The 25,659-nt window shown below is 38.0% G+C and overlaps 2 protein-coding genes and 1 non-coding gene across 4 annotated transcripts in view; 1 reads left to right on the top strand and 2 right to left on the bottom strand.

Annotated features, from left to right (window-relative positions):
- Positions 1-4,342, bottom strand: part of NCOA7 (nuclear receptor coactivator 7) — a 155,082-nt gene extending 150,740 nt beyond the window's left edge. Inside the window, exon 1 of the mRNA XM_033407794.2 lies at positions 4,075-4,342. The gene's annotated coding sequence lies outside the window, so the exon portion shown is untranslated. The remainder of the gene's footprint in view (positions 1-4,074) is intronic.
- Positions 4,343-4,460: 118 nt separating this feature from the next.
- Positions 4,461-4,532, top strand: TRNAE-CUC (transfer RNA glutamic acid (anticodon CUC)). Its single transcript has one exon. It is a non-coding gene; the product is annotated as a tRNA-Glu (tRNA).
- A 16,350-nt stretch (positions 4,533-20,882) lies between these two features.
- HEY2 (hes related family bHLH transcription factor with YRPW motif 2) overlaps positions 20,883-25,659 on the bottom strand; it is a 10,943-nt gene continuing 6,166 nt past the window's right edge. Inside the window, exons 5-6 of one of the 2 annotated variants that reach the window (XR_004477506.2) lie at positions 22,174-23,011; positions 20,883-22,082 (exon numbers count right to left, since the gene is read on the bottom strand). Coding sequence is in view for 1 of the 2 variants with exons in the window: in XM_004263856.4 (XP_004263904.1) it covers positions 22,326-23,011 (686 nt within the window). In the remaining variant the exon portion in view is untranslated. Of the gene's footprint in view, positions 23,012-25,659 lie in introns of both variants that reach the window. The other variant, XM_004263856.4, reaches the window with a different exon arrangement.

The raw sequence follows: 25,659 nt of genomic DNA on the forward strand, positions 1-25,659 counted from the left end.
AAACTTCAAGATCAGGCATCCTGTGCCTAACATAGTGACTTGCATATAATAGACAGTCAATAAATATTTGTTCAGCAAATGAACAAATTAATGAACAGAAGAAGAATAGCTGAGTCAGGTTGAAATCAAGTTGAAAAATTACATTGCCCATAAATTATAACGAGAACTGAATTTGAATTGGATGCCATGATTTTTCTTCCAATATATAACATTTTCAAGTCAGAAATTGGCAGTCCATAAGATAAGTCATTTGTGGGTCAATTAATAAAAACTAAATGCCTATTATGTGGCACCAAGGTTATTTGTTGTAGTACTTTGTTAAGAGCAAAAAATTGAAAATAATCTAAATGACCAATGATATAAAACTACTTTAATAAAATATCTATACAATGGAATACCATGCAGTTATCAAAAATAATGAAAAAACTCTCTATGTAAAGAATGGACATGCTTCAAAAGAAATTAATTTAAAAAAAGGTCACAGAAGAGTATGTAGAGTATGCCCCTGGTCATGTAAAATTTTAAACAAGGAAATTAAAAGAGAAAAGATACATGCATAAAGATGTTAATTCTCCATAAATCAGTTTACAAAGTAGAGGGTGTGCCTGCACCATCTTATGCTAGAAAGTAATTGCTCAAAAATTTATAGGGACATGTCAAAAGAATACAGGAGCCAGCTTACAGACACTCCTTCTGGCCATATTTGGAACAATTTAAGTATTAATAATGACAGCAGTAGATTATAACACATTGACTAAAACCACAAAAATAAAAAAAGAATGAGTCCAAAGTGATATTTTAAAATTAAATAAAGAATAAAAAGAGGGAGTACAGAAAGGAAAGTTCTTTACAGGTGAATAATAAAATTACACCGTTTTGCGGTCAACAGAGTAGTAATTGATTCAGGCAAGCATCATCGGTGGATGCTAAAACCACTGGGTGAAATTTTGCGGGGGAACAGAAAATTCATACATTTTCAAAGTATTACTTCCATGGTGATATTTGCTTTTTATTGTTGTTGTTGTTATTTGTTAATCACAAGTGTAAAGCGTAACTTTACAATGGAGAAATATGGCAGACACCTTCACCAAATGATCAGACTTACTGTGTTTGTTTCCTATTGGTGCTGTAAAAAATTCACCACAAACTTAGTGGCTTACAACAGCACAAATTTATTATCTTACGGTTCTGTAGTCCAGAATTCTGACATGGGTCAGAATCTAGGTGTTGGCAGAGCTGCTTTCTTTCTGGAGGTGCTGAGGGAGAACATTTTCCTTGCCTTTTTCAGTTTCTAGAGGCCCCTTGCATTCCTTAGCTCATGGTCCCCTTCCTCCATCTTCAAAGCCAGTTAAACGCTGGTAGAGTCTTCCTGGGATCACATCACTGGGACTCCAACCCTCCAGTCTCCCTCCTTGACTGAAAAGGACCCCTGTGATGATTTCCGGCCCACCCAGATAATCCAGGCTAATCTCTCTCTCAAAATCCTTAATTTAAACACATCTGCAAAATTCCTAATGCCACGTGAAGTAATATTCATATATTCTGGAGATTAGGACAGGTACATCTCTGTGAGAGCCATTATTCTGCCTACCACATTTACCATTAGAAATAAGACAATACATCAGCATTATTTGAATTATGATATAATGCACTGAGAAGGACATATCACTTAAGGTAGTTTTCCTGACAAGAGAAATATTTGTCTAAATTGAGGGACTTTCTGAAGCAAGTCTTCCACTATTCAATGCTATAAAAAAAAAATTGGGGAATTGTTTCAGATTATAGGAAGGAGACTACAGAAACTTGGCAATTAAATGCAGTGTATAATCCTTGAATGGATCCTGGATAAAAATGAAAAAGTATAAAAGGTGTTAGGACAATTGAAAAATTTGACTATGAACTGTATCATAAATAATATTGTATTAAGTTTAAATTTCCTAAGTGTGATAATTGTATTGCTTGTTCTTAGGAAATATATGGTATAGTTTTTCGAAGTAAAGTATCATGGTGTCTGCAACTAACCTCAAATGGCTCAGAAAAAAGATCAAGAGAAAGCAAATATGGCAAAATATTGACAACTGGTGAATCTAGATTAGTACTATTAAATAGAAATATAATGCAAGCCATATATATATATATATATCAATAATTTTAAATATTCTAGTAGCTAGGTTAAAAACAAAGAAGAAAGTGAAATTAATTTTAATATTTTAACTCATATTCAATTAGCATTTAAAATGTGCTCAATGTAAAAATTATTAATGAGATATTTTACTTTTTTTTTTTTCCATACTAAGGCTTAAAAATCCAGTATGCGGGCTTCCCTGGTAGCGCAGTGGTTGAGAGTCCGCCTGCCGATGCAGGGGAAACGGGTTCGTGCCCCGGTCCGGGAAGATCCCACATGCCGCGGAGCGGCTGGGCCCGTGAGCCATGGCCGCTGAGCCTGCGCGTCCGGAGCCTGTGCTCCGCAACTGGAGAGGCCACAGCAGTGAGAGGCCTGCGTACCAAAAAAAACAAAAAAAAAAAAACCCAGTATGCATGCAACACTTATAGAACACCTAAACTCTTACTAACCACATTTCAGTGCACAAAAGTCACACGGTGGATGCTGGTACTACTAAATTAGCACAGGTCTAGATGAAGGGTATATGTGTGTTCAATGTTCTATACTTGTAGTTTTCTGTAGGTTTGGAATGTTTCAAGATAAAAAGTTGGGGAAAAAAGAAATAGATATTTCTAGGAAATAAAAAATAAATAAAATTTAAAATAGCATAGACAATTTCTAGGAGGATACAGAAGAAACTGTTAACACTGGTCAACTCTGGGAAGAAGAAATGAAGAGTGATAAAAGAGGAATGATGGTTCTCGCTGTACCCTTTCGTACCTTTTGTACAAGACTGTGACTAAACCTATTAAAACAAATTTAAATTATTCTAAAAGTAATATCTGCTTTATCTTTTAATTCAAAACCAGATGCTCTTTCATGCTAAGCTCTGAAAACCCCCAGTTGAGAGGTAAAACTCCACCTACTGCACTCGATTTCCTAAAAATTCCTTGATATAGGAAAGGGGTGTGGGTCCCATCTAAAATATAGTAGTTGTTTAGAAATTTCTTCTGGTGATGTTTCCATCTTTACTTATTAGTCTTAATAAGTCATTTTAATCTTCCTGTTTGCATATTATTAAATAATTTTAGATAAGTTTTATCAGTAATCTAAACTCCATTTCTGAGTTGCTGAAAACAAGAAAAAATATTCTAGCTCAGGCTCACCTAAATTCTAGGTGATGGACGAAGGCTGTAATTCACAATGGCGCCGGAGGTTGTGCGCAAGTTCATTACAAATTTATATCTGTTTTACTTAAGCCTCCTTCCATTTTGCAGCGGAGCGGGGTCTCTAGGGTTACATTTGTCCAACTGTAACGGTTGACGCTTTCAAAGCAGAGTTACATCCTATTGTCTTCTGCTCGTATTTCATGAGGGCTTCCGACCTGAGGCTGGGCTGGAAGGTTTCTTGACTCCTTTGGTAATTGCATCATTTCCTGGCCGTTTCTCATACATAATGCGGAGAAAGGAAGCACTTGCCCAGATAATAACAGCTTGAAAAGCAGGAGGATAATGGAAACAGCGCGTTTTAACGCTGTTTACGCGTTTAAAACGCGTTTTACTCCGATCCGGGTGCAGATGCCCTGGTTCTTCACTAAGCGAATTACCCACAGCCCTCCCAGTTTCGTTAATCTGACTCTCAAATAAGTAAATTAAGTAGTCGCGTCCTAAAGGCCACGAGGCCCTTCATCACCCACACTTACAGAGCATCTGCTCTGTGCCAAGCTCTACACCGGGAAACACTCTCCGCCCGTGGCAATCTTACCGTTAGATTTAGTAAAATGTTTAGTGGGATTTAACATCTGCGTGAGAGGGAAAGACAAAGACATACACAGAGAGAGAAAGAGGTTAGATTTAGAAAGAGCAGCTAGATGATTGAGAAAATGATAAAGCAAATTGCAAGGTTCTGGACAGTACTTTAACATTGTCTAGATACAGATATTTACATGTTACATAATTAGGATGAAATACTAGGACGTCTTTTCCAGCATGGCGGTCGGAAGAGGATTCGATTTGGAGGATCCAGCCTTTCTCCTTAGGAGCCGCCGCGGAGATCGCCTGAGAGCGCAGAGCATTTGCCGGGTTTAGTCAAGTGAAGAAATTCAACAGTTCCTCCCGTATCCTCCTAGAAATTGTATATGCTATTTTAATTTTATTTATTTTATTTTTTACTTCCTATAAATATCTATTTCTTTTTTCCCCAACTTTTTATCGTGAAGCATTGCAAACCTACAGAAACCCAAAACAGGAACGAAGTGGGCAGGGCTTAGAGGCAACAATCTCTTTTTTTATTGGCCAGGTTTACGTGGCGATTTCTAAAGAAACAAATACACTAAGAGAGAAAGAAGTTAATAAGTTCCCTGGTGGTCTAGTGGTTAGGATTCGGCGCTCTCACCGCCGCGGCCCGGGTTCGATTCCCGGTCAGGGAAGCAACTTTTCTTGTTTGCAAATGAGTTATGATGGTTGTTACCGAATTTTTTCTATTATACAAATTCAATTAGCTTTGAATATTATTGAATCTAAGATTTTAAATTCAATTACGTTTCAATATTATTGAACCTAAGATTTTAAAAATTCAATTAGCTTTGAATATTATTGAACCTAAGATTTAAAATACGCCATACCTTTCTACAGATATTTGCAATCAAATAAGCAACAAAATGATCCCTGATTCTAAAGTACTCTAAATACAACTACGTCACTTATAAATTTGCGTTTTCCAGCTTTGCAAATAGTTTGGATGTGTATACAAGCATTAATTTATTGAGCCTTTGTTAATCTGGAGCTTCGTTTGACTAATAAGCGGAGGAAAATCATTTTAGGAGGGATTATACCTATTTTGCATCACGCTGAGAGTCAAGTTTCATATATTCAGATTTTGTGCTTTGTAGATTGCGTATGTTGGAGCTGTTCTTACCCGGTTCTTCTTTATGAATCTAAGATCTTTTCTGAGATATGTTGTTGGTTAATTATCAAGTAGCTGCTTTATATTTTCTGTTACTAACACACTGTAGTAATTATTTTACCTGTTGTATTTTAACTTTTCTCAAAGACCTTCAAGCAAATATGGCAAATTTCTTGCATCCAGTGTGTCGATTCCCTGTAGGTTAACCATATAGGTCTTTCAAAAATAGTTAAGTATCATTTGGAATTCTTACATTCAGGGCAAAGAAGGACTCTGGGAATTCCCCAAAAGAGAATATGGAAATGTTGGAGTCAAAAAGAAGATAAAATGGTGCTATATAGACATTACATTTTTTTTAAATCCTGAAATTTCAAAATAATTCTAACCTTTGCTAACTTTTAAGCTACTGGGGTTTTTTTTTTTTTTGACCATTTCATTTTAAGCCTGAAATTTCACAATAGCACAGAAATAAACCAAAAGCCTAATTACAGCTCCTGTGGCTTTGTCTTACTTTCCTTTTAGCTGTGCTGAGCCTGGTTTGGAAGAGGAAAAGGAAGAGTATTTATTAATGGTCCAGGGGGTAGGAAAAAGCAGAAGTGTTTAAGGAGTCTTTCATTGAGGAATTAAGACAGAAATATATTTCTTATTATTATCGCCATTAACAAAAACAAAGGCACCTTTCCTCGACTCTTTGCTATGTGGTAAGTACTTCAAATAATTGAAATATGTAATGAGGGAAGGGAGAAAGAAGTGGATATGAGAATGAAAATAGAACTGGAAAACTGGTTCCCAAAATAACCTAGAGGCTAGCAGGATCTGGAAAGCCTGAGAAAGTGGGAATGGGCATTTAATCTTAGGGGATCCAGGATGACCAAGGCCTGGGCATCCAGTGCGGCTGTACCAGGCTGGCTATAGAAGGGCACCTGTGCTAGGGAACAGTGCAGGTCTGGGTAAGACAGGTTAGTGCAGCCAGATTATGGAGGACCTTAAGACAATCTATGGAGTTACAAAGGGAATGCAAGAAGCCTTGGTATTTGATAGGATAGAAAAGCTTAAGAATAATAGGGAAGAATCAGTAATGACAATATGAGTTGTGTTCTATGTGGTTAGTAAAGTTGGAGTGGCATGAAAAGTGGTAGGGAGGTTGAGGTGGGGAAACAGACTTGGGACAGAAGGTAAGTTCAGTTGGATCCCAGCTGTGGCAGCACAGGTAAATGGTGGTTGGAAATACTGGATGGAACTTAGGAAGGTAGGGATTTTGGAGCTATTAGCTTAGAAGTTTGAGAAGATATGAGCTCTCTCAAAAAGAGAATCTAGAAAAAGGACAGAAGACCAAGTAATAAACCAAGGTGAGAATATATTATAGGAGAATGGGAAGAAGTAGAATAACTATAAAGAAAACAGCAAAGGAGCAGTAAGAGAGTTTATAACCAGATCAGAGAAATTCAAGAAGGAAGTAGCAGTGAAGAGAATAGGATATTGTAAAAAGGTCAAGGAGAAGATGAAGGAGAGTAAGTAAAGACGGGTGGTGAGACACGGCTGTTGGGTTCAGAATAGACCAGTGGAAGCCAGACCACAGTAAGCAACTCTGTCTAGGAGACCATAGTTTTAAACATGACTCCACGTGGTGAGGGTCTGGACTAGTGTGAGAAAGAGACAGCAAACCTATCAATAACTAGATATTGCAGAAGAGCAAATATGGAGAAGAAAAAGAGGTCTTAGGAAAGCAAAGAAAACACTCTTGTTCAGGAGCCAGAGACTGTGAAATAATCCTGTCCGCCAATATCAGCTGAGTCACCTTGGGAAAGTGACTCAGCTTCTCTGAGCCTCTGGAGCTTTTTCTGTACAATGGAGATGCTACTAGCTCCCATGCATGCTTCACAGAGTTATTGTCACTCATTCATTCATTCATTCACTGATTTAGCAAACACTTCTTAATTCTTACTCCATGCCAGTCACTGTTGTAGGCACAGGTAAGAAAGGGCAGTAAGACTGTTTATCACAGTTGAGTAAGAATCAAAGGGGAAAATGATTAAGGTTTTGATTATGGCCTATTAATTTGGAAAGGGTGTTGATTCAGAATGAGGCACAGCAGGAAGTCAAGTTGCATTTAGGTTTGGACTAGAGAGAGGGCATCCAAGTGAGGCTGTCCTATACATGGGTTGACATTTTTGACTAATGATGATAGATTCTGAGGAGATTCATCTTTGAATTGAGAATTGAACCCTCAAGAATGGAAATGCATGCCAAGAGATTGAGTACAGCAAAATGAAGAGTGGAGGTTTGCAAGCCTGACTGGCTAGAAGAGGACAAAGGAGGAAAGTCTGAAGGAGCAGAGTGAGGATAAGTCAAGGTCAAAGAAGTCAAAGAAGAAAGAGTCTGGAGATTGCAGGGTAGTCATTAATAGCAGTAGCATATTTCTCTTGTTTGATTTATTTTTTAATGGAGTTTTATTTTGTTATGATTAGAATCATTTTGTGTTTTATCTATTCTACTGTTTTTTATGTATATATACCACTATTTATTTATTTATTATTTTTTTAATGTAAATTTTTTTTTTTTGCCACACTGCACAACTTGGGGGATATTAGTTCCCTGACCAGGGATTGAACCCCGGCCACCACAGTGAAAGCCCTGTCCTAACCACTGGACAGCCAGGGAATTCCCTCTACTCTTATTTTTAGTCAGTTTTTCTACATGACATTGTCATTTAGACACAGAAATATATCACATAACCTACACATAGTATGAAATTACTGCTTCATAGAGCCAGAATATTGTGCTCCATTTCTGTGCTTTCAAAGAGTGGGGAAATGCTAAAGGACTGTCTGCAGAAATACTCCACATATGAAGAGGCTCCTTAAGGGTAAAGGAATAGAAATTATTTAACCTGCAGAAAATATAGCAGGGATTATTTGCTGTATACCAAAAATATATTTCTGGACCTGTCAAATTACTTTATTTAAATAAATAATCATCATTCACCCAGGGTTGGGCTACTACAGTGGACCTTGATTGGGCTGACAAATACTAGAATTATAAAGGATGTTTGAGAGTAACTAAGGTAGGAAGGAAAGGAAGGACTTTCAACAGCATCTAGTACAGTGCTTGACATATGGTTGGTGCTAAATCAATGAATTAAATAATCAATTAAACCAAGAAGTAGATTGCTAGGACTTCACTTGAAAGCTAACCCCTCATAATACTATTTTTTATGAATCACACCGCTATATTTCTGCTGAGAGCAGAAAGCAGAAAAAGAATTAAACTGAGTCATCCTGAATAATGTCTACCTCTTATTGTCTTCTTTTAGATGAATTTCTAAATTATTTCTATGAATTTCTATAATATACATAATATAATATATAGTACTTTTAATAATTTGTGTATTGTTTTGTGTAAGTTATGGTTTTGAATGCTGAATCCACAATATTAGAATCAATTCTTACAATTATCCTTGCTTTGTAGTTTAGGAAACTTAGAAAGTTTATAACTTATTTATAAGTTATACAAGTATGTCATACAAATATGTTGGGGAACCAGGATTCCCGCCTGGATTTGCCCAGCCTAAATCCTGTATTCTTTAAGACTCCCCAGCTACAACAAATTTTCTGGTGGCACTATGGAGTGTTCTTTAGAGCAGTCTTTACAAATAGGGTGGTTCATGGGGAGTGTTCCACAGAAGGAAAAAGGAATTGTATGATATCTCAGGTTCTATTTCAAATGAATAATTGAACTCTATGCATTACAATTTTGGTGAGAGTCAATCCTAGCAGCTGCTTATTGGAGGTTACCAAATTCCCCAGAAAGTTGGGGAAAACTTTCAATTAAGAAATAAGTTTAGGGGCTTACCTGGTGGCGCAGTGGTTAAGAATCCGCCTGCCAACATAGGGGACACGGGTTCGAGCCCTGGTCCAGGAATCCCACATGCTGTGGAGCAACTAAGCCCGTGAGCCATAGCTACTGAGCCTGTGTTCTGGAGCCCGCGAGCCACAACTACTTAAGTCTGCGTGCCTGGAGACCGTGCTCTGCAACAAGAGAAGCCACTGCAATGAGAAGCCCACACACCACGTCGAAGAGTAGCCCCCGCTCACGGCAACCAGAGAAAGCCCGCATGCAGCAACAAAGACCCAACGCAGCCAAAAATAAATTAATTAAATAAATTAAAAGAAAAAAAAGTACTCTTAAAAAAAAAAAGAAATAAATTTAACAGGAACCACAACATACTTGCATTTATTGGATAAGCATGTTGATTTGTGAAAGTGTTTCTTTCTTCAGCATAATTTTTATTTAATTAAAACTAATCTTTGCCACCTCTCCATGTTGATCACTATTATCTTATTGACTTAAATAAAAATGGTTCTTTTTTTCCATTTTCCTCATTTAATGAGTAGGCTATAGAAAAAAATGTTTTTACATTAGTTACATAAAAGAAAAGAAATTTAAATTTAAACCACGGACACACTTGATCAATTACTTTTTTCTGCTTATTACATCCTCTGAATTTTTATAATATATGTAACATAATGTATGGTACTTTTAATAATTTCCTATTGTTTTGTGTAAGCTATGGTTTTGTAAATTCCTTGAAGTTTGAGTTCATAAAATGTACTTCTGTCTTACAAAGTGATAATCATATAATTGGTGCTCAAAATTGTTGTTGTTTTTTGGTCTTGATTATTAGTATGATCCCTGAAAGCAATAATGATAGTAAGCCAGGAGCTTCATGAGGACAGGGTCTACATCATATTCATCTTTGTATCCTCTAGACAATGACAGTACTTGGCACATAGTAGCAAATCAAATGACTCGAGTGGATAAATGAAAGAATGAGGCAAAAAATTGAAACTGGCACTTTTCAGAAGAAACATGGTCAGCAATAAACCTTTGAAAAGAGGACTGACTTCTTGTGTAACCAAGAAATGCACATTAAAACAAGAGAGTCTGATTATACCCATAAATTAGCAAAAATGGAAAAATCTAACAATATCAAGTGCTGGTAAGGATATAGACTGAAACTTGTATACGCTAAAGGTCGGAGTGTAAATTGGTGTGATAAAATAACTTTGGAAAATAATTTGTTATTATCTAGTAAAGTTGGAGGTTCTCATGCCCAGCAATTCAAACCCCTGGGAGAAATCCTGCACGTAAGCTCCAGAAGACATATACAAGAATGTTCACAGTAGTACCATCATAATAGACCCAAACTGGAAGCAACCTAAATGTCCATCAAGAGTAGAAGAGCTGGGCTTCCCCGGTGGCAAAGTGGTTGAGAGTCCGCCTGCCGATGCAGGGGAAATGGGTTCATGCCCCGGTCCGGGAAGATCCCACATGCCGCAGAGCGGCTAGGCCCGTGAGCCATGGCCGCTGAGCCTGCGCGTCCGGAGCCTGTGCTCCACAACGGGAGAGGCCACAACAGTGAGAGGCCCGTGTACCGCAAAAAAAGAGTAGAAGAGCTAAATTATATTGTGGTATAGTCGTAAAATGAAATACTACAGAGTGGTGAAAACAAATGGATCACAGCTCCTCTTATCAACATGATGAATCCCAGAAAAATACTACTTAATTTAAAAAGCAAATCAAATACAGAATGATCTCATTTCATATGCAGTTTTAAAATGCTAAATGAAAACTATTACTTATTGATATGTACATGGATGGTAAACTATAAATAAAGCAACTTAGTGGGTGTGCCTGGTTAATAGAGATATGGAGAAAGGATTCAATGAAAAGCACACAGAGCTCTTTCAAAGTACTGGTAGTGCTAAGCTGGGTGGTGAGCACACAGGTGTTGTCTCCTTTGATTATTTATAACACATATATCATTTTTCTCTACCAATTCAATATTTCATTAAAATAAAAAACAAAAAGGAATGAATGATAATGTTTGAATAAAGTCTTTGGGATAATGACATGCAAGCAATATTTAGATGAGCAAAAATTCCACTCCTCTCTATTGCTGTCGGTTTTTTTTTTTAAAACATCTTTATTGGAGTAAAATTGCTTTACAATAGTGTGTTAGTTTCTGCTTTATAGCAAAGTGATTCAGCCATATGCATACATATGTCCCCATATCTCCTCCCTCTTGCGTCTCCCTCCCACCCTCCCTATCCCACCCCTCTAGGTGGTCACAAAACACCGAGCTGATCTCCCTGTGCTATGCGGCTGCTTCCCACTAGTATCTTTTACGTTTGGTAGTGTATATATGTCCATGCCACTCTCTCACTTCGTCCCAGCTTACCCTTCCCCCTCCCGGTGCCCTCAAGTCCATTCTCTACGTCTGTGTCTTTATTCCGCTCCTGCCCCTAGGTTCTTCAGAACCATTTTTTTTTTTTTTTAGATTCCATATATATGTGTTAGCATACGGTATTTGTTTTTCGGGCCTCTCACTGTTGTGGCCTCTCCCGTTGCGGAGCACAGGCTCCGGACGCGCAGGCTCAGCGGCCATGGCTCACGGGCCCAGCCGCTCCACGGCACGTGGGATCTTCCCGGACTGGGGCACGAACCCACGTCCCCTGCATCGGCAGGCGGACTCTCAACCACTGCGCCACCAGGGAAGCCCTGTTTTTCTCTTTCTGACTTACTGCACTCTGTATGACAGACTCTAGGTCCACCCACCTTACTACAATAACTCAAATTCGTTTATTTTTATGGCTGAGTAATATGCCATTGCATATATGTGCCACATCTTCTTTATCCATTCATCTGTCAATGGACATTTAGGGTGTTTCCATGTCCTGGCTATTGTAAATAGAGCCGCAATGAACATTGTGGTACATGACTCTTTTTGAATTATGGTTTTCTCAGGGTATATGCCCAGTAGTGGGATTGCTGGGTCATATGGTAGTTCTATTTGTAGTTTTTTTTTTTTTTTTAAGATAAACTTTTTATTTTGCAAAAATGTTAGATTTACAGAAAAGTTGCAAAGATACTACACAGAGTTGTCATACCTTTCACCCCGCTTCCCCTATTGTTAACACCTTCCATTTCCACAGTGCATTTGTAAATCTAAGAAACCAATGTTAGCACATTACTATTAACTGAACTCTAGACTTTATTTGGATTTCACCAGTTTTCCATCAATGTCCTCTTTCTGATTGAGGATCCAATCCAGGGAATCATGTTGAACTTAGCTGTCATGTATCCATAGTCTCCTCTCATTGTGACAATTTCTGAGTCTTTCCTTGTTTTCTGACCTTGATGGTTTCGGGGCGTATTCTATTTGTAGTTTTTTAAGGAACATCCATACTGTTCTCCATAGTGGCATATCAATTTACATTCCCACCAACAGTGCAAGAGGGTTCCCTTTTCTCCACACCCTGTCCAGCATTTATTGTTTGTAGATTTTGTGATGATGGCCATTCTGACCAGTGTGAGGTGATACCTCATTGTAGTTTTGATTTGCATTTCTCTAATGATTAGTGATGTTGAGCATCCTTTCATGTGTTTGTTGGCACTCTGTATATCTTCTTTGGAGAAATGTCTATTTAGGTCTTCTGCCCATTTTTGGATTGGGTTTTTTGTGGGTTTTTTTGATATAGAGCTGCATGAGCTGCTTGTAAATTTTGGAGATTAATCCTTTGTCAGTTGCTTCATTTGCAAATATTTTCTCCCATTCTGAGGGTTGTCTTTTCGTCTTGTTTATGGTTTCCTTTGCTGTGCAAAAAGCTTTTAAGCTTAAGTCCCATTTGTTTATTTTTGCTTTTATTTCCATTTCTCTAGGAGGTGGGTCAAAAAGGATCTTGCTGTGATTGATGTCATAGAGTGTTCTGCCTATGTTTTCCTCTAAGAGTTTTACAGTGTCTTGCTTTACATTTAGGTCTTTAATCCATTTGGAGTTTATTTTTGTGTATGGTGTTAGAGAGTGTTCTAATTTCACTCTTTTACATGTAGCTGTCCAGTTTTCCTAGCACCACTTATTGAAGAGGCTGTCTTTTCTCCATTGTATATTCTTGCCTCCTTTATCAATATTGCTGTAGTTTTTAATGGCGTTTTTTCTGAAGTAGGAAAGTTCCAGGCAGGTTGAAAACGATAAATGTGAAAATAAACCACAAGGTGGCGTCCTAGTCTCATGTGTCTCATTCAGACACGTTTAATCCAAGTAACCCTTACTTACCTTGGAAATGTTAGATATAGTCAAAATCTAGAATTTACTGTATTCATAAGGAGCAACAGAGGATTTTTTTTCTTTTAGCTTCTTTCTTCTCGTTTCATATGCTTGATTTTACTTGCATATGTACTGTGCTATCAGATTAAATTTGGGGGGAAGCAATTCAGATAAACTCAATACAACAAGTATGCAGGTCTAGCGTATGACATTTATTCATTCATTCCTCATTCAGTCAGTCATGCATTCATGTATTCAGTCACTTAACTAACATCCACACATATTTTTTGAACTTCTCTTCTGTACCAGACACAGGGCAAAGAGGCCCTGGAAACAATGATGAACAGAAACATAGTCACTATCATTTGCTTTCAGTGTAGCGGTGGAGACAAGATTAATCATATAATCACAAATTTAAATTGCAACTGACAAATTCTGTGAAAGAGAAGTATGTGGTTTACAAGATTCCACAATATGGTTTTGAACCAGTTGGCGATGTTAGAGGAGTGATCCATCTCTCAAGATGTGAAAAATCAGATGAGTTACCTAGGTAAGAAGGAGAGAAAAGAACATTGTGAGTAAAAGGAACATGTGCAAGGCCTTGTAGCAGGAGAGAGCAAGGAGAAAAAGGGCTGGAAAAAAGGGGGATGGCTGGGTAGCAATTCAGAGGTAGCAGAGATAGGTGAGGAGAGGTCTAAGAAGTGGGCAGGGGACAGATCTTGCATGGTCTTGTGGCTTGAGGTTAAGGATTTTGTCTTCATTCTAAGAGTATTAGGGAGGCACAGAAAGGAGGGTGGGAGCAGCTCAAAGTTCCTGCCCAGTCACTGGTGAGTCAATAGCTTCATCAGGGTTTATGACAGATTCTGCCTTAAGTGCTAGACGGTGGCACGACTGTGTCCGCCTATGTCTGATTAGCTTTTTGATAGTGAAGGACATCATTTAGAAACAATAATATAATTTCAATCTCGGCTGCATTTATTAGATTTAAGATTTTTCTTTTAAAGAAACATGACTTCATTGTATTTATTTTGGATCAAATGAAAAGCCATAGCTTTTTGAAGACAGAAAACATAAAGTGTGCTCTCTTAACAAATAAATAGATCTATTTAGCTCATCCACAACAAAATAAAAACCTTTGGCACCTAAAATATAAAAGGTATGAAAGAAAGTGTTTCGTTTATGGTCATACTGTCTCAGAAAGAACCATGTATTAGCAATTAGGAGACTTGGGTTAGGAGACGACTGTGGGGAAAGATCATCGAACTTCACTGAGCTTCTGCTTTTTTCACCTGCTAAATGAAGCACTTGGTCTAGGTTATGTTCTTCCAACTCTGAAATTCTGTGAATCTCTAAATATATTCAAAAAGAAATACGTACATGCTATTAATTTAAAGAGAATGGGTATTGGGGGACTACCTGGGCATGTATTTGAGTAAAGTTGTGTGAATGAGACTGAATGAGACTTATTTAGGATCTTAAGACTTTTTTTTTTTTTAACTTTTTGGCCACACCACGTGGCACATGGGATCTTAGTTCCCCCATCAGGGGTCGAAACTGCACCCCCTACAGTGGAAGCATGGAGTCTTAACCACTGGACTGCCAGGGAAGTCCCTTAAGACATTTTAAACGAACTAAATTTGAATAAGCTACACTACCATTTGTTGATAGTATACCATGTGCAAGTCTTATGAACATTATCTCATTTAATCCTCCAAAAATTCTTGTGAGATAGATGTTGCTTTTTAAATCCTATTTTACTGATGAGAAAAACAAAGCTTACACAGATACAGAAATTTGTCCAGTCACACAATTAATGCATCTCAAGATGTATCCAGATCTGTCTGATTTCAGAACTTGTCCTTTTAGTCATTATACTATTTATTATACCCACTGAAGAGTTGAGATTTTAAAAATGACTTAAAAATATTGAGTAGAATAGAGAGACATTGACTAGAATTATAAATATGGATTTCAAGTTATTTATAAGTGATTTGAATAAGTACCAAAATTTTTAATAAGCTGCCACATCTTAAACAAAACTGCTTAATAGACGTGATTTAACTAAGTTAAACATGCAGTGTCCTAGATAGGGCTGTGAAACGGCACTACCATTTAGCAAAACACCTCCTTGCTAATATGTCTTTACTGTATCAATAGGGGATATGCCTACAGAATTAAACTTCTAATCTGTACATTTAAAAAGAACAATTAAATAACTTTTACTATTCTCTCAGTTGTCATATCCTGAAAATAAACAGTGGTGAACTTTGTTTCTCCTTCTGTCTCAAGCTCCTGATACCCAAAGCAAGTAAGTTGCCTGCTGGACCTCGGTGTCTTGAGAAGCGACTAAAGGCACTTACATTGAGTTATTGCTCCTGTGTTGTTTTGTCTGTGGCTCCTGCTGTTGGGCACGCTTGGGGTTTGACAGTCACATCAAAGGGGTAGACTGTGTTGTGAGAGTAGTCAGCATGGGCCAGATAATTCATGGGTTTATTGCTGAGACCTGTTCCCATGATAGTCATGGTCAGGTGGTACTTGGTGTTTAAGTCTGTTCTCTTGGTGTAAAACATATGCCTTAAGCCTGCTGAATGACTCAGCAGTTGTTGACTCATGGATATTTTTGGGGGGGCTTTCTGAATTTTGAAAGGGGACATAATGGCCCATCAAGCCTCCTTATTGTAGCAGTAAAGGATATTTGTCACCATAGGCAATGCTTGCCCACTGAGCTTGACTGTACCCTCATCTGATGTCACCAGGCTGTCTGTGAGTTTTGATGTTACAGCACTCAACCATTTGTACTATGCTATGCTTATCTTTCTGCTGTCAGAAATATGTCAAAATAACAAAATAAATTTAACAGTGGCTGCTTGTGAGACAAAAAAGTGACTGGCTTAGTTCCTGTTTAGGAAGTGGCTGGTGACTGTGACTGAGAAGTGTGTTATGATGACAATAAAATATGGCCTGTGTGCCTCTGTGTTTTGCCCTCCTGACTGTGAACACGTCTCCATCATCTTGCCAGGCCCCAAGGGAAGCCTATTTAAAGCAGCTGTGCTGGGACAGACTGGCTAGGATATGGGAAGAGGCCAGCCATTGCTGGCCCAGGAGAAAATTTACACAAACAGAGCTACACAAAGCTCTGGTCGTGTTGTTTTGGTGGGAAAAAAACAAAACAAAAAAACAAACAAAAAACACAGTCTTTGGGTTCTCTGCAATTAAGGGAAAAGGCTAAAAAAAAAAAAAGCAATGGAAGAACTAGGAAGCAGGCAGAGTTTTATAGTTTTATAGTATGATAAATAATATTCAGTTCAATAGCTTATAATCAGGAAAGAAGGGGTTAACTCAAGATGCTCAAGACGTTGTTTCAGGAGTTTATGAGCAATATAAAATTTATCACCCTACTTATACAAGTGAAACATTATGAAAAATAGCCATTCTTTGCAAAGTAGTTTTTCTTCCACAGGAGAAAATTCGACTGTTTTCACAGCAATGAAAACATAAAACTATTACAACGCAAGCTTAATGCACGAAACTTTAGAGTTAACTTGCCACTTTCTACCCCTTAAAAAATAAACTTATAAGGCATTCTATTACATGCATATTCCATTTCATATGCATAAATCTCTTCATTCCCACAGACTAACAGAATGACAGCAGAGGTCAAGGAAACAGAATATTCAGTTCTCAGGAGACTAAGAATTTAGAGGCATATAAAAATGTCTCTGGATATAAGATTTTTGCAAAATTATACACATATAAACTGTTAACTGCTATAGAAAGCATGCTTAACTGCAGGCCAAAGAGTTTAGGTTAGTTAAAAACCCCTTCCTGATAACAAGACTTGTTAAAGTGAATGGATTACTGAGCAGGTCTTCATAGGCCAAATGAAGAATGTTGTTTTATGACATGATGGACCTGGAATGTATAAACATTCAGAATAATCCAGCATTTTTCCCTCAAAAAAACTCTTATCTTTTATATCTAATGGAAGACAGGATTTTTTTTTCAAACTCAATTTACTCAGCTATCTAGTCTTAATATGTCACTATTTTGCCTCACTTTTGTCAACCACTTTGACTGAGATTATAGAATATTTCTGGTAGATTTAACAGAGGATAACTTCACTGATTAAGTAATTTAAAACTTTATTAACTCTCAACTGCTTGACAGGTGAAAGTTAAAACTAGGGAACTGCCAAAATAATTTCCTTTTACGTTGCATTACAGAAGAAAGTGGAGTTTTTTTTATCCTTTAATATATTAAAAGGGAGAGATGGTGGAGATTTTTATGCTAATTTACTCGTATTTAGCTCAGAGTGATCTCAGGCAGGTTGAGATTCTTGGTTAGTCTGAATGAGTGAGTCCAAAAGTACTGCCAGAAGCCACAGCCTAGAGGTCAAAGGTATGGGCTTAAGAATCAGACAGGCCTGGGCTGAGTCACAGCTCAAACTGCTAGGTATAACCTTGGACAATCAACCTCTTATTCTCTAACTCCTAATATGTAAAGGTAATAAGACTATCTACTCTATACGATAGTTAACCAGGCTTAAGTGAGGTAACAGATTGCAAGCACTTAGCATGGAGCTTAGCACAGAGAACGAAACAACATTAACAGTTAGTATTACATCTTATATCCGTTTTAAGACCTGTGACTTAAACAGTGTGTGTTGGTTCTGTCAGTTCTAAAAGAGGACCTGATTCCCTAACCAGCCAACCCCATTCATGTCTGTTCTTCTCAAGTTAGAAGTGAGGGAGAAAGTGCCAACTGGGACCTAAGGAACCATTTCTCATCTGCCTCTGGCCCCTCAAACAAGTTTGTCTATGGAAGCCAAGGGACTTTTCTTCTTTTAAAGATGTCTCATCCAAGTTCAAAGACTTATCCTTCCTTCCAAAGAATATGAGCTATAGTCACAGTTTATGATGTCATATTTGCTGTAATGCTTTGTTATAGTTGCTGAAATGCTCACAGCCTCAGTTGCTTAGATCTTAAAAGAATTACAAGGGGAAGTCAAACTCCATTCTTCAGTAAAATGCAGAACTAGGAATAGTCCCATTGGGCAATAAAAACATGAAAAGCTTAAAAAATATATATCTATCTTTAGATCATTAAGCCATTACAAAGTCAACCCAGATTCTTTGATTTGACTAAGACCCTATGCTGGTATTTTTAAAGTAAGCTAAATCACCCACATTTAGTCTATGTATATTTCTAGCCATGGATTTTAAAAATCACATTCGAATATAATATTATAGTAGTGCCTCAAATCCAAGATACAATTTTGAAAAAAAGTTTTACACTTTGGAAATTGGGATGTGTAAAGTTATTTCGTGGTGGTACTTTTCTTTAAAATCTGACCTTAAACTAATAGTGTATCTTGTAATTGATGGAGTTTTAGACTTATGAAATTCTAAAATTATCTTGCTTTGTGAAGATGTTACCTGAGGTGATTACTCTTACTTTGTGTTAACTTAATTACTAGCAAAGGCACAAGTTGAATATATAATAAGGAAGATAATTTAAAAGGCTTCATTAAGACTGATGATACATGTGGATCATACAACCATCACTCTAGTTAATATTTGAACTATTTTATGTTTGAACATTACTTTAAAAGTCCCTCAGGGACTTCCCTGGTGGTGCAGTGGTTAAGAATCCGCCTGCCAATGCAGGGGACATGGGTTCGAGTCCTGGTCCAGGAAGATCCCACATGCTGCGGAGCAACTAAGCCCGTGCGCCACAACTACTAAGCCTGCACTCTAGAGCCCGTGAGCCACAACTACTGAAGCCCGCACGCCTACAGCCCGTGCTCTGCACCAAGAGAAGCCACTACGATGAGAAGCCCAAGCACTGCATCGAAGAGTAACCCCCACTCACCACAACTAGAGAAAGCCTGCGTGCAGCAATGAAGACCCAACAGCCAAAATTAAAAATAAATAAATTTATATAAAAAAATAAGTCCCTCAGATTTCTCCAAATATGATAGGAAATATCATATTTGTAATTGCCAAAGATCCCAAGGAGAGAAAAAGCTTCCCTGGCTAGTTCCTAGGAACCCGTTTCCTCATTTTCAGGGCACCTGCTTCTTTTGAGGGTCCCTATGAATAGCTAAGGTGGTAGTCATACCCATCAGTCAGGCTGTGGGATCCCATAACATTAGAAAGCTGATGTAGACAGCACAATGCTAGGCACACAGTAGTTATTCAATAAATACTTTCTGGCTCAATGATGTGAAATATAAAACTGGGTCCTAATTAGACATACATATAGCTTTCATCATTTGGGGAAAACCAAATTTCTAAAAAAGTCCTCCTTTTCCTTTTTTTTCCTTTTTTATCCCCCCCCACCAAAAATCCTTTGAGTTAATTTTGGGACTAAATTTTACACAAACAAAACCCACCAAAAATCAAACCCTAAAAGTTCTTTTCCCATGAACTATAAACAAAATTTTTCTTTTTTCTGATTTGGTAGTGAACATGAAAATTACCACAACTAAAGGTGAAACACCACTTTCGCAAAACATTGGGTCAGAGGTGGAAAACTCAATGGTAAATTTAATAGAGTGAAATATGATGTTAAAAACTGAAGATATGAAACACTGATCAAGAACCAATGAACTTTAAACAACTGAAATTACTGACAATGATTATCTTTAGGAACACTGACAACCCTTAGCAATTATGTAGCATGTTGGCTGGCAAATATTTTAATCAAATGATTTGAAAAATAATAACCCATATGTAACTGGGAAGAAAAAAAATGTAAGAAAAATAAAGGAAGAGGATAAAAACAAGAAGGAAGAAGGGGATTTATCTTAAAATATTTAATCAAAAAAAAAAATCCCAATCACTAAAATAGTTTACATTCCAAAAAAAAATTATTTGAATGCTGACATTACAACAGGCACAGAATCAACTATTAGATCCTAAATCAAAATTATTTCTATGCCTGCTATCCACAAATCACGATTAAAAAGCAAACTCCAAATACTACTAAATCCATTTTCTTATTTGTTACTTAATCCTATCAGCACTGACAATATAATAGTCACAGAGCTTACAGACAAGGGCAACAAAGGTGATCTGTTTTTGCTCATTTTTTCACCTACTTACAGAAAAAAATTAGATAAACTATATGCTTGATTTTTCAAAACTAAAATAAGAGGCTCCCACTCTTTCCTTTAACTTTGAGCATAATTGATAAGCATAATAGAAACATTTTTTAAAAAATTCTTCTCATATGTTTGGCCCAACAGCTTCAGAAACTCTGAAATAGTCTATTTTAGGCTTCACTGAAGAAGGAGGGATACCTGCCTAATTCCTACAGCATCAAAAGAAATCTTGAGGTAGGTACAGAGAATTTATCATCAGGAGGCATATATATACACACACATACACACACCTATCATGCATGCATGTGATGTTTTAAAAATACTCTATAAATATTTCTGAGTTCCAAAATGTATGACACATTCTAGCTTATTACCCTTTGTTCGGTATACTGTTATTTGACCTTCTGGTTTTCGCACTTTTCCAAGAAGAATGGTTAAGAATAAAAGGCAGAGGAAACTGATCACTTCCTGCCTCCAAATGATGTCATACCTATGCTTAATTGGTTTACAAGCTCAAATACACGCTAATTTCAAGGCTGTGAATTATATCAAATGACTTTGAAAGAGCAAAAGAAAAGCCATGGCTTAATTTTTAGTGAAACAAGGCCTTGCTTGAAATTCACGTCAACTTTCCATTCTGCAAAGCAACTCATCCACATAAAAATGGTCAAAAAAGGACTTCATTTAATTAGTGATATGTAGACTTTTGCATAGAAAAAGGTTACAAAGTAATACAAAAAAGACTAGGTACAGTAATTTTAAAACAAATATTTAAAAGTATAATTTTGCATAATGTTTAACATTCTCATATTGTTTATTGCTTTCTCCACACAGCAGAGAAATGAAGTGCATAATAATACATGCTGTGTCTTTGTCTTTCAAACATAAATTCTCACGTGCTCAATTTCAAAGTATTAAGAGATTATTTTGTCATTAAACAAAATAAAAACAACAAAACCAAAACACCATTATGTAGCACTAATCTAGGCATGGACAAAAATAATTTATGTACATCCCATTACATACATTCATCTTGATTTGGGATCAAATACAATCACAAGCTTGACAAAGGACATTTAAAAATCGTGGCTTTTCTCTTCCCGTTGTTCTCTCCCTGCCTCATCACTTCCAGAAATGCAACTTCTCCCCAAAAGGTGACAAGAATAGATTTTACATGTTATCAGGATGAAATGAAGAGGATAAATATGTAAAAATAGTCCAAATGAAACTGAATAAATTAAACTTTTACAAACTGGAGAGTTTTCAAGTTGGCATGAGTCAGATAGCCTCTGGCGGGCACACAGTAGGCAACTGCTTCTAGGTGCACTCTATAAATGCATGTTTTATATAAAGAAGCACCATATTTTGAGCCATAAAAAAAAAAAAAGTGCCTGGGGGTTTGCAGGCAGGGCAGAAATGCTTGTTAATCTGAGCGCTGACGTAATAATTGCTTATACTAATACATTGTTAAATGTCACAACTTGGCAAGTTTGTACAAAAAAAGCAAACTAGGATAAAACTAGGTTTCTCAACTTGAAAATTACTTTCAGCAATCCTTTTGGCCAATAAAAACCTGTGGATTTCAACAGAGTGCTCTTTTCTGGTATTTGTACTAAAACGTCTGCAGCCTAATGCAAGACTTCTGTCCCTTCTCCTTTCTTAACCTAACCTCTACGCTCTTCTTTACTTGTGCAACGTTGTATGTTCAAAAGAAAACTTTATTAGCTCAGGCACTTATGAAACATGAATATTTTTTTTTCCATTTAGTTTCAAGAAAATTCAGTCAGGGCATTTTCCTTCCCCAATTCAGACATCGTGATGCACTGCTGGATGGTTCAGTCCGTATATTTTCCAGGAGACTTCTAAATGAAAACAAGTGTGACATTTTCAAAAGTTGCTGATGTCAGTTACCAAACTGCCTTAAACCGAAACAGAGAAAAAAGATAATACCACATTTCCACTTCTGAGGTTTGTGTCTCAAATAGCTTTATTGTTCCTTTGTGGATCCGCAGACATCTGTATGGCTACTTTCAGGGTGCAGAGGTTTTAAGCTGACTCTGAAATAAAGGACATTCAGTTACTACTGCAAGAAGTTCAGTGAAAACTTAAAAAGCTCCCACTTCTGTCCCCCAGGGTCGGTAAGGTTTACTGTTTGTTCCACTGCTTGTCTGCTGAGGGCTGGACGTGGCTGATACCGACAAGGGAGGGCTGATGGCTGTGGCAGCTGCCACCGCTGCAGCTGCGTTTGGGGGGAGCATGGGGAACGCCCCAGCGAAGGACAGAGGGAAGCTGTGCGCAGCTGCCGTGGCTGCTGCAGCGGCTGCGTGGACAGTGGCCGAGAGGGACAACAGAGAAGTGGAGAGAGGTGGCACACAGGGGGCGACACTGCCTGTTGATGGCATCCGAAGGGCAGAGTCTGCGTGGGCAAACGTGGCCGTGAGGAGGGTGGAGCCATGGGCAGGAGGCACTTCTGAAGTGGTGGAGAGGCGGCAAGGCGTGGGCTCCGAGGCGTGGAGTCCGCTGGGTTGGAGCAGGGCTGCCGGAAGGTGATGGAAGGCCGCCGCCCAGTGGTGAGGATGCAGGGGGTGATGGTGGTGGGCCAGAGAGGAGGTCATTGCCGCCGCCTCTCGCTGTGAGGCACACGTGCTGAGATGAGAGACCAAGCGCACCCGCAGTGGATCAGAGGAGTCCAGGCCTTCCACAGAGCTCAGGTACCTTGCCACTTCGGTTAAGCACTCTCGGAATCCAATGCTCATGAAGTCCATGGCAAGGGCATGGGCGTCAAAGTAGCCTGAAAGGAGGTTTGAGCAAAGTGGGGGCCAGGAGAGACAGTGAGAGAAAGAAGGATACAATTATGAAGAGTAGCCACCACCTACGTTCCACCCTGTCCTTCAGAGATTTAAGAAGAACGACGATCCTTTCTGAGAACGTTGCCAGCTATTTATGGTTGTAATTTTTGCAGAAGTTAAGAAAGTGCACTTTGCAATTCACATGTGTGACAACTCTGGCAATGCTATGTACTGCAGTTGTTCCTGCAACCAAATAGCACAGTGGGGAAAAGAATTAAGAACATCTGTGTTTCAAACACTTCCAGAAAAAAAAAATGGTGTCTCTTCTTTTGTATTGTGGGATAGTGAAATTTTCTAGTAAACTTTTCCACGGTATAACAGAGTACCAGTCTCTCTGTCTCTGTCACATGAATTGGAGATTAAAGGGTTTATCTGAAACATCCTCACTCTCTTGGCATTTATAACTGAGATGTGAAATGCATATGAGCAGTTTGAGGACTTTTTAGAAATGTGCCAGAACTGCTCAATAAATTCATAAATGCTTCTTGACTCAGTGTTTTTTATCAACAAAATGAAAACACCATTACTTTGTATGGAAAAAAGTTAAAGAAGCAAAATGATTTTTAAAAATTTGGTTACTAATTTGAAGATCTTATTTTTCTATCAGGTAATATAACATTACTATAACTCCTAGTTTTCCTGAAGTCCAAATATATATTTCTTTCATTGGTTAGCTTACTTTTTTCTGGCATCCGTCCAAGAAAAAAATGTATACTAATTGTGTCAGTGTGTATGCACATACCCTTACACCTAAGGTTACTACCATTAAAATGGCTAGAGCTGGTCACATTTATGAGAATCCCTTTTTACCCAAAGATAATACATTAGAATAGAAAATAGTAACATCTGATTAGTATCAGTGCCAATTTAGGGTACTGATAATAATCAGGCATTTGGGGAAATGTCACCACTTTGAATAAGTGACCTCTAATATGTATAAACGTATCCTTTTTAGACTTTTTTTCTCATTTGCAACTTTTTTTTTTAAACAATTTTCAAATTAAAATTTAGTCTACTCACTTCGGGGATGTGTATATACATAAATGAGAAATATCACATTCAAACAAGGTTATTTTCATCTAAGGCATTTACTACATTCCCTTTTTTATGTTTTTGTAGATCAAAGTATTACCTGTTCTGTTTATCATCTATTAACAATTAGATTAGCACTTTAGAAAATAGTAGTCACAATATTCAAAGTCCAAGAGCTAGAACTTCAACAGAAATTTGGAAGTCCCAAAAAGAAATTTGAGGAAAACATATACACCATTAAGACCGTAACAACAACAGCACAAAGCTGACATAAGAGAACATCATGAAATGTGGAAGATAGCAACAAAAAGAGTCATCATCCCAGGACTTCAGCATGGTTAGCAATAAAGCCCCTGGCATTAGGAGGGAAAGTTCTTCCTGAAGGCGCCGCCTCCAAAGAAAGACTTCACATAAGAGTCCTCAGGGTTCTCTGCAAGGCTTTGCAGACTTCTGACTTCATGAGAGACGGGAGATAATCATCAGAGTAGACAAGAGTCCAGAAACCCAGAGGGATCTAGAAATTTAGGTTACTCTACTAAATCCTCTCTAGAAACTCCTGCAATACCAAGACAGATTAAAGAATGGACCAACAGAATTGTACCCCAGGAGCTTCCAAGTATCTTCATGCGTCGGCATGAAGTAATTGAAATTTGTGATTTGCCAGCTGTATGGGGTTGTATATGGGTGAGTTCTCTGTTGCATCTTAAGGAATATAAATTATGTAATTCCTATACTGTTGCTGAATGCAGAGGGAAATGACGATGAGCAACTGTTTCCTGCGACCGCATCTTGAGCCAATAATCATAGCACAGGGGTCCACACCACTTCCATCACTGCTCTCTGGGCTTTAAGTGAATAAGCTCACAACAACCTTGTGAAGTGAACACTATCACTGTCCTCATTTTACAAATGAAGAAACTGGGGTTCAGAAAAGGTCAGTCCTTTATCTAGGGTCACAGACCAAAAAAAAGAAAAACAAGCCAGGATTTGAAACCAGGCAACCCAAATGCAGTGTCTGTCCTTCACCAGTACATTTTGAGGCCCCCATAGCAGCTGTGAGTCTTTAACAACTCGAGCCCACACTGCCAGCCCCACTTCTTCAAGGCCCACACGTTCTCCTGTGAGGTGACCTCTCTAATGAGCTGGCAGTCAGGCGACTCGTATGGAGCTCGCTCGGAAATGTCTGTTCGCAAACTATTTTGGGATGAATTTTAGGACTGTTCAGGTAGCCAAGAATAGCAACCACGATGGAACTTAGTGTTTATAATAAGGCATAAGAACAATATTACTCTTTAGAAGTATAGCTCATGCCAAATATTTGAAACGCTGATAAAAATTCTTAGCCTTGTGGCTAACAATGCCAAGGGAAGTAAAGCAATCAAACAACTTTCCCTGCACGATCACTAACCCGATCAGTCCCCTAACATCCTGAGGGAGCAGGTGTAGAGACAGAATCCTGGGGCGGCGGGGGGCCTTGAGGGCTCAGAGTGCTAGTACAGGCCTCCTTGTGCAGCCCAGCACCTCTGTCTCGGCTTAAAGGTGGGTCAGTGGCCAAGCT

Source organism: Orcinus orca, chromosome 12, assembly GCF_937001465.1.
Source record: "Orcinus orca chromosome 12, mOrcOrc1.1, whole genome shotgun sequence".
Taxonomy (NCBI): domain Eukaryota; kingdom Metazoa; phylum Chordata; class Mammalia; order Artiodactyla; family Delphinidae; genus Orcinus; species Orcinus orca.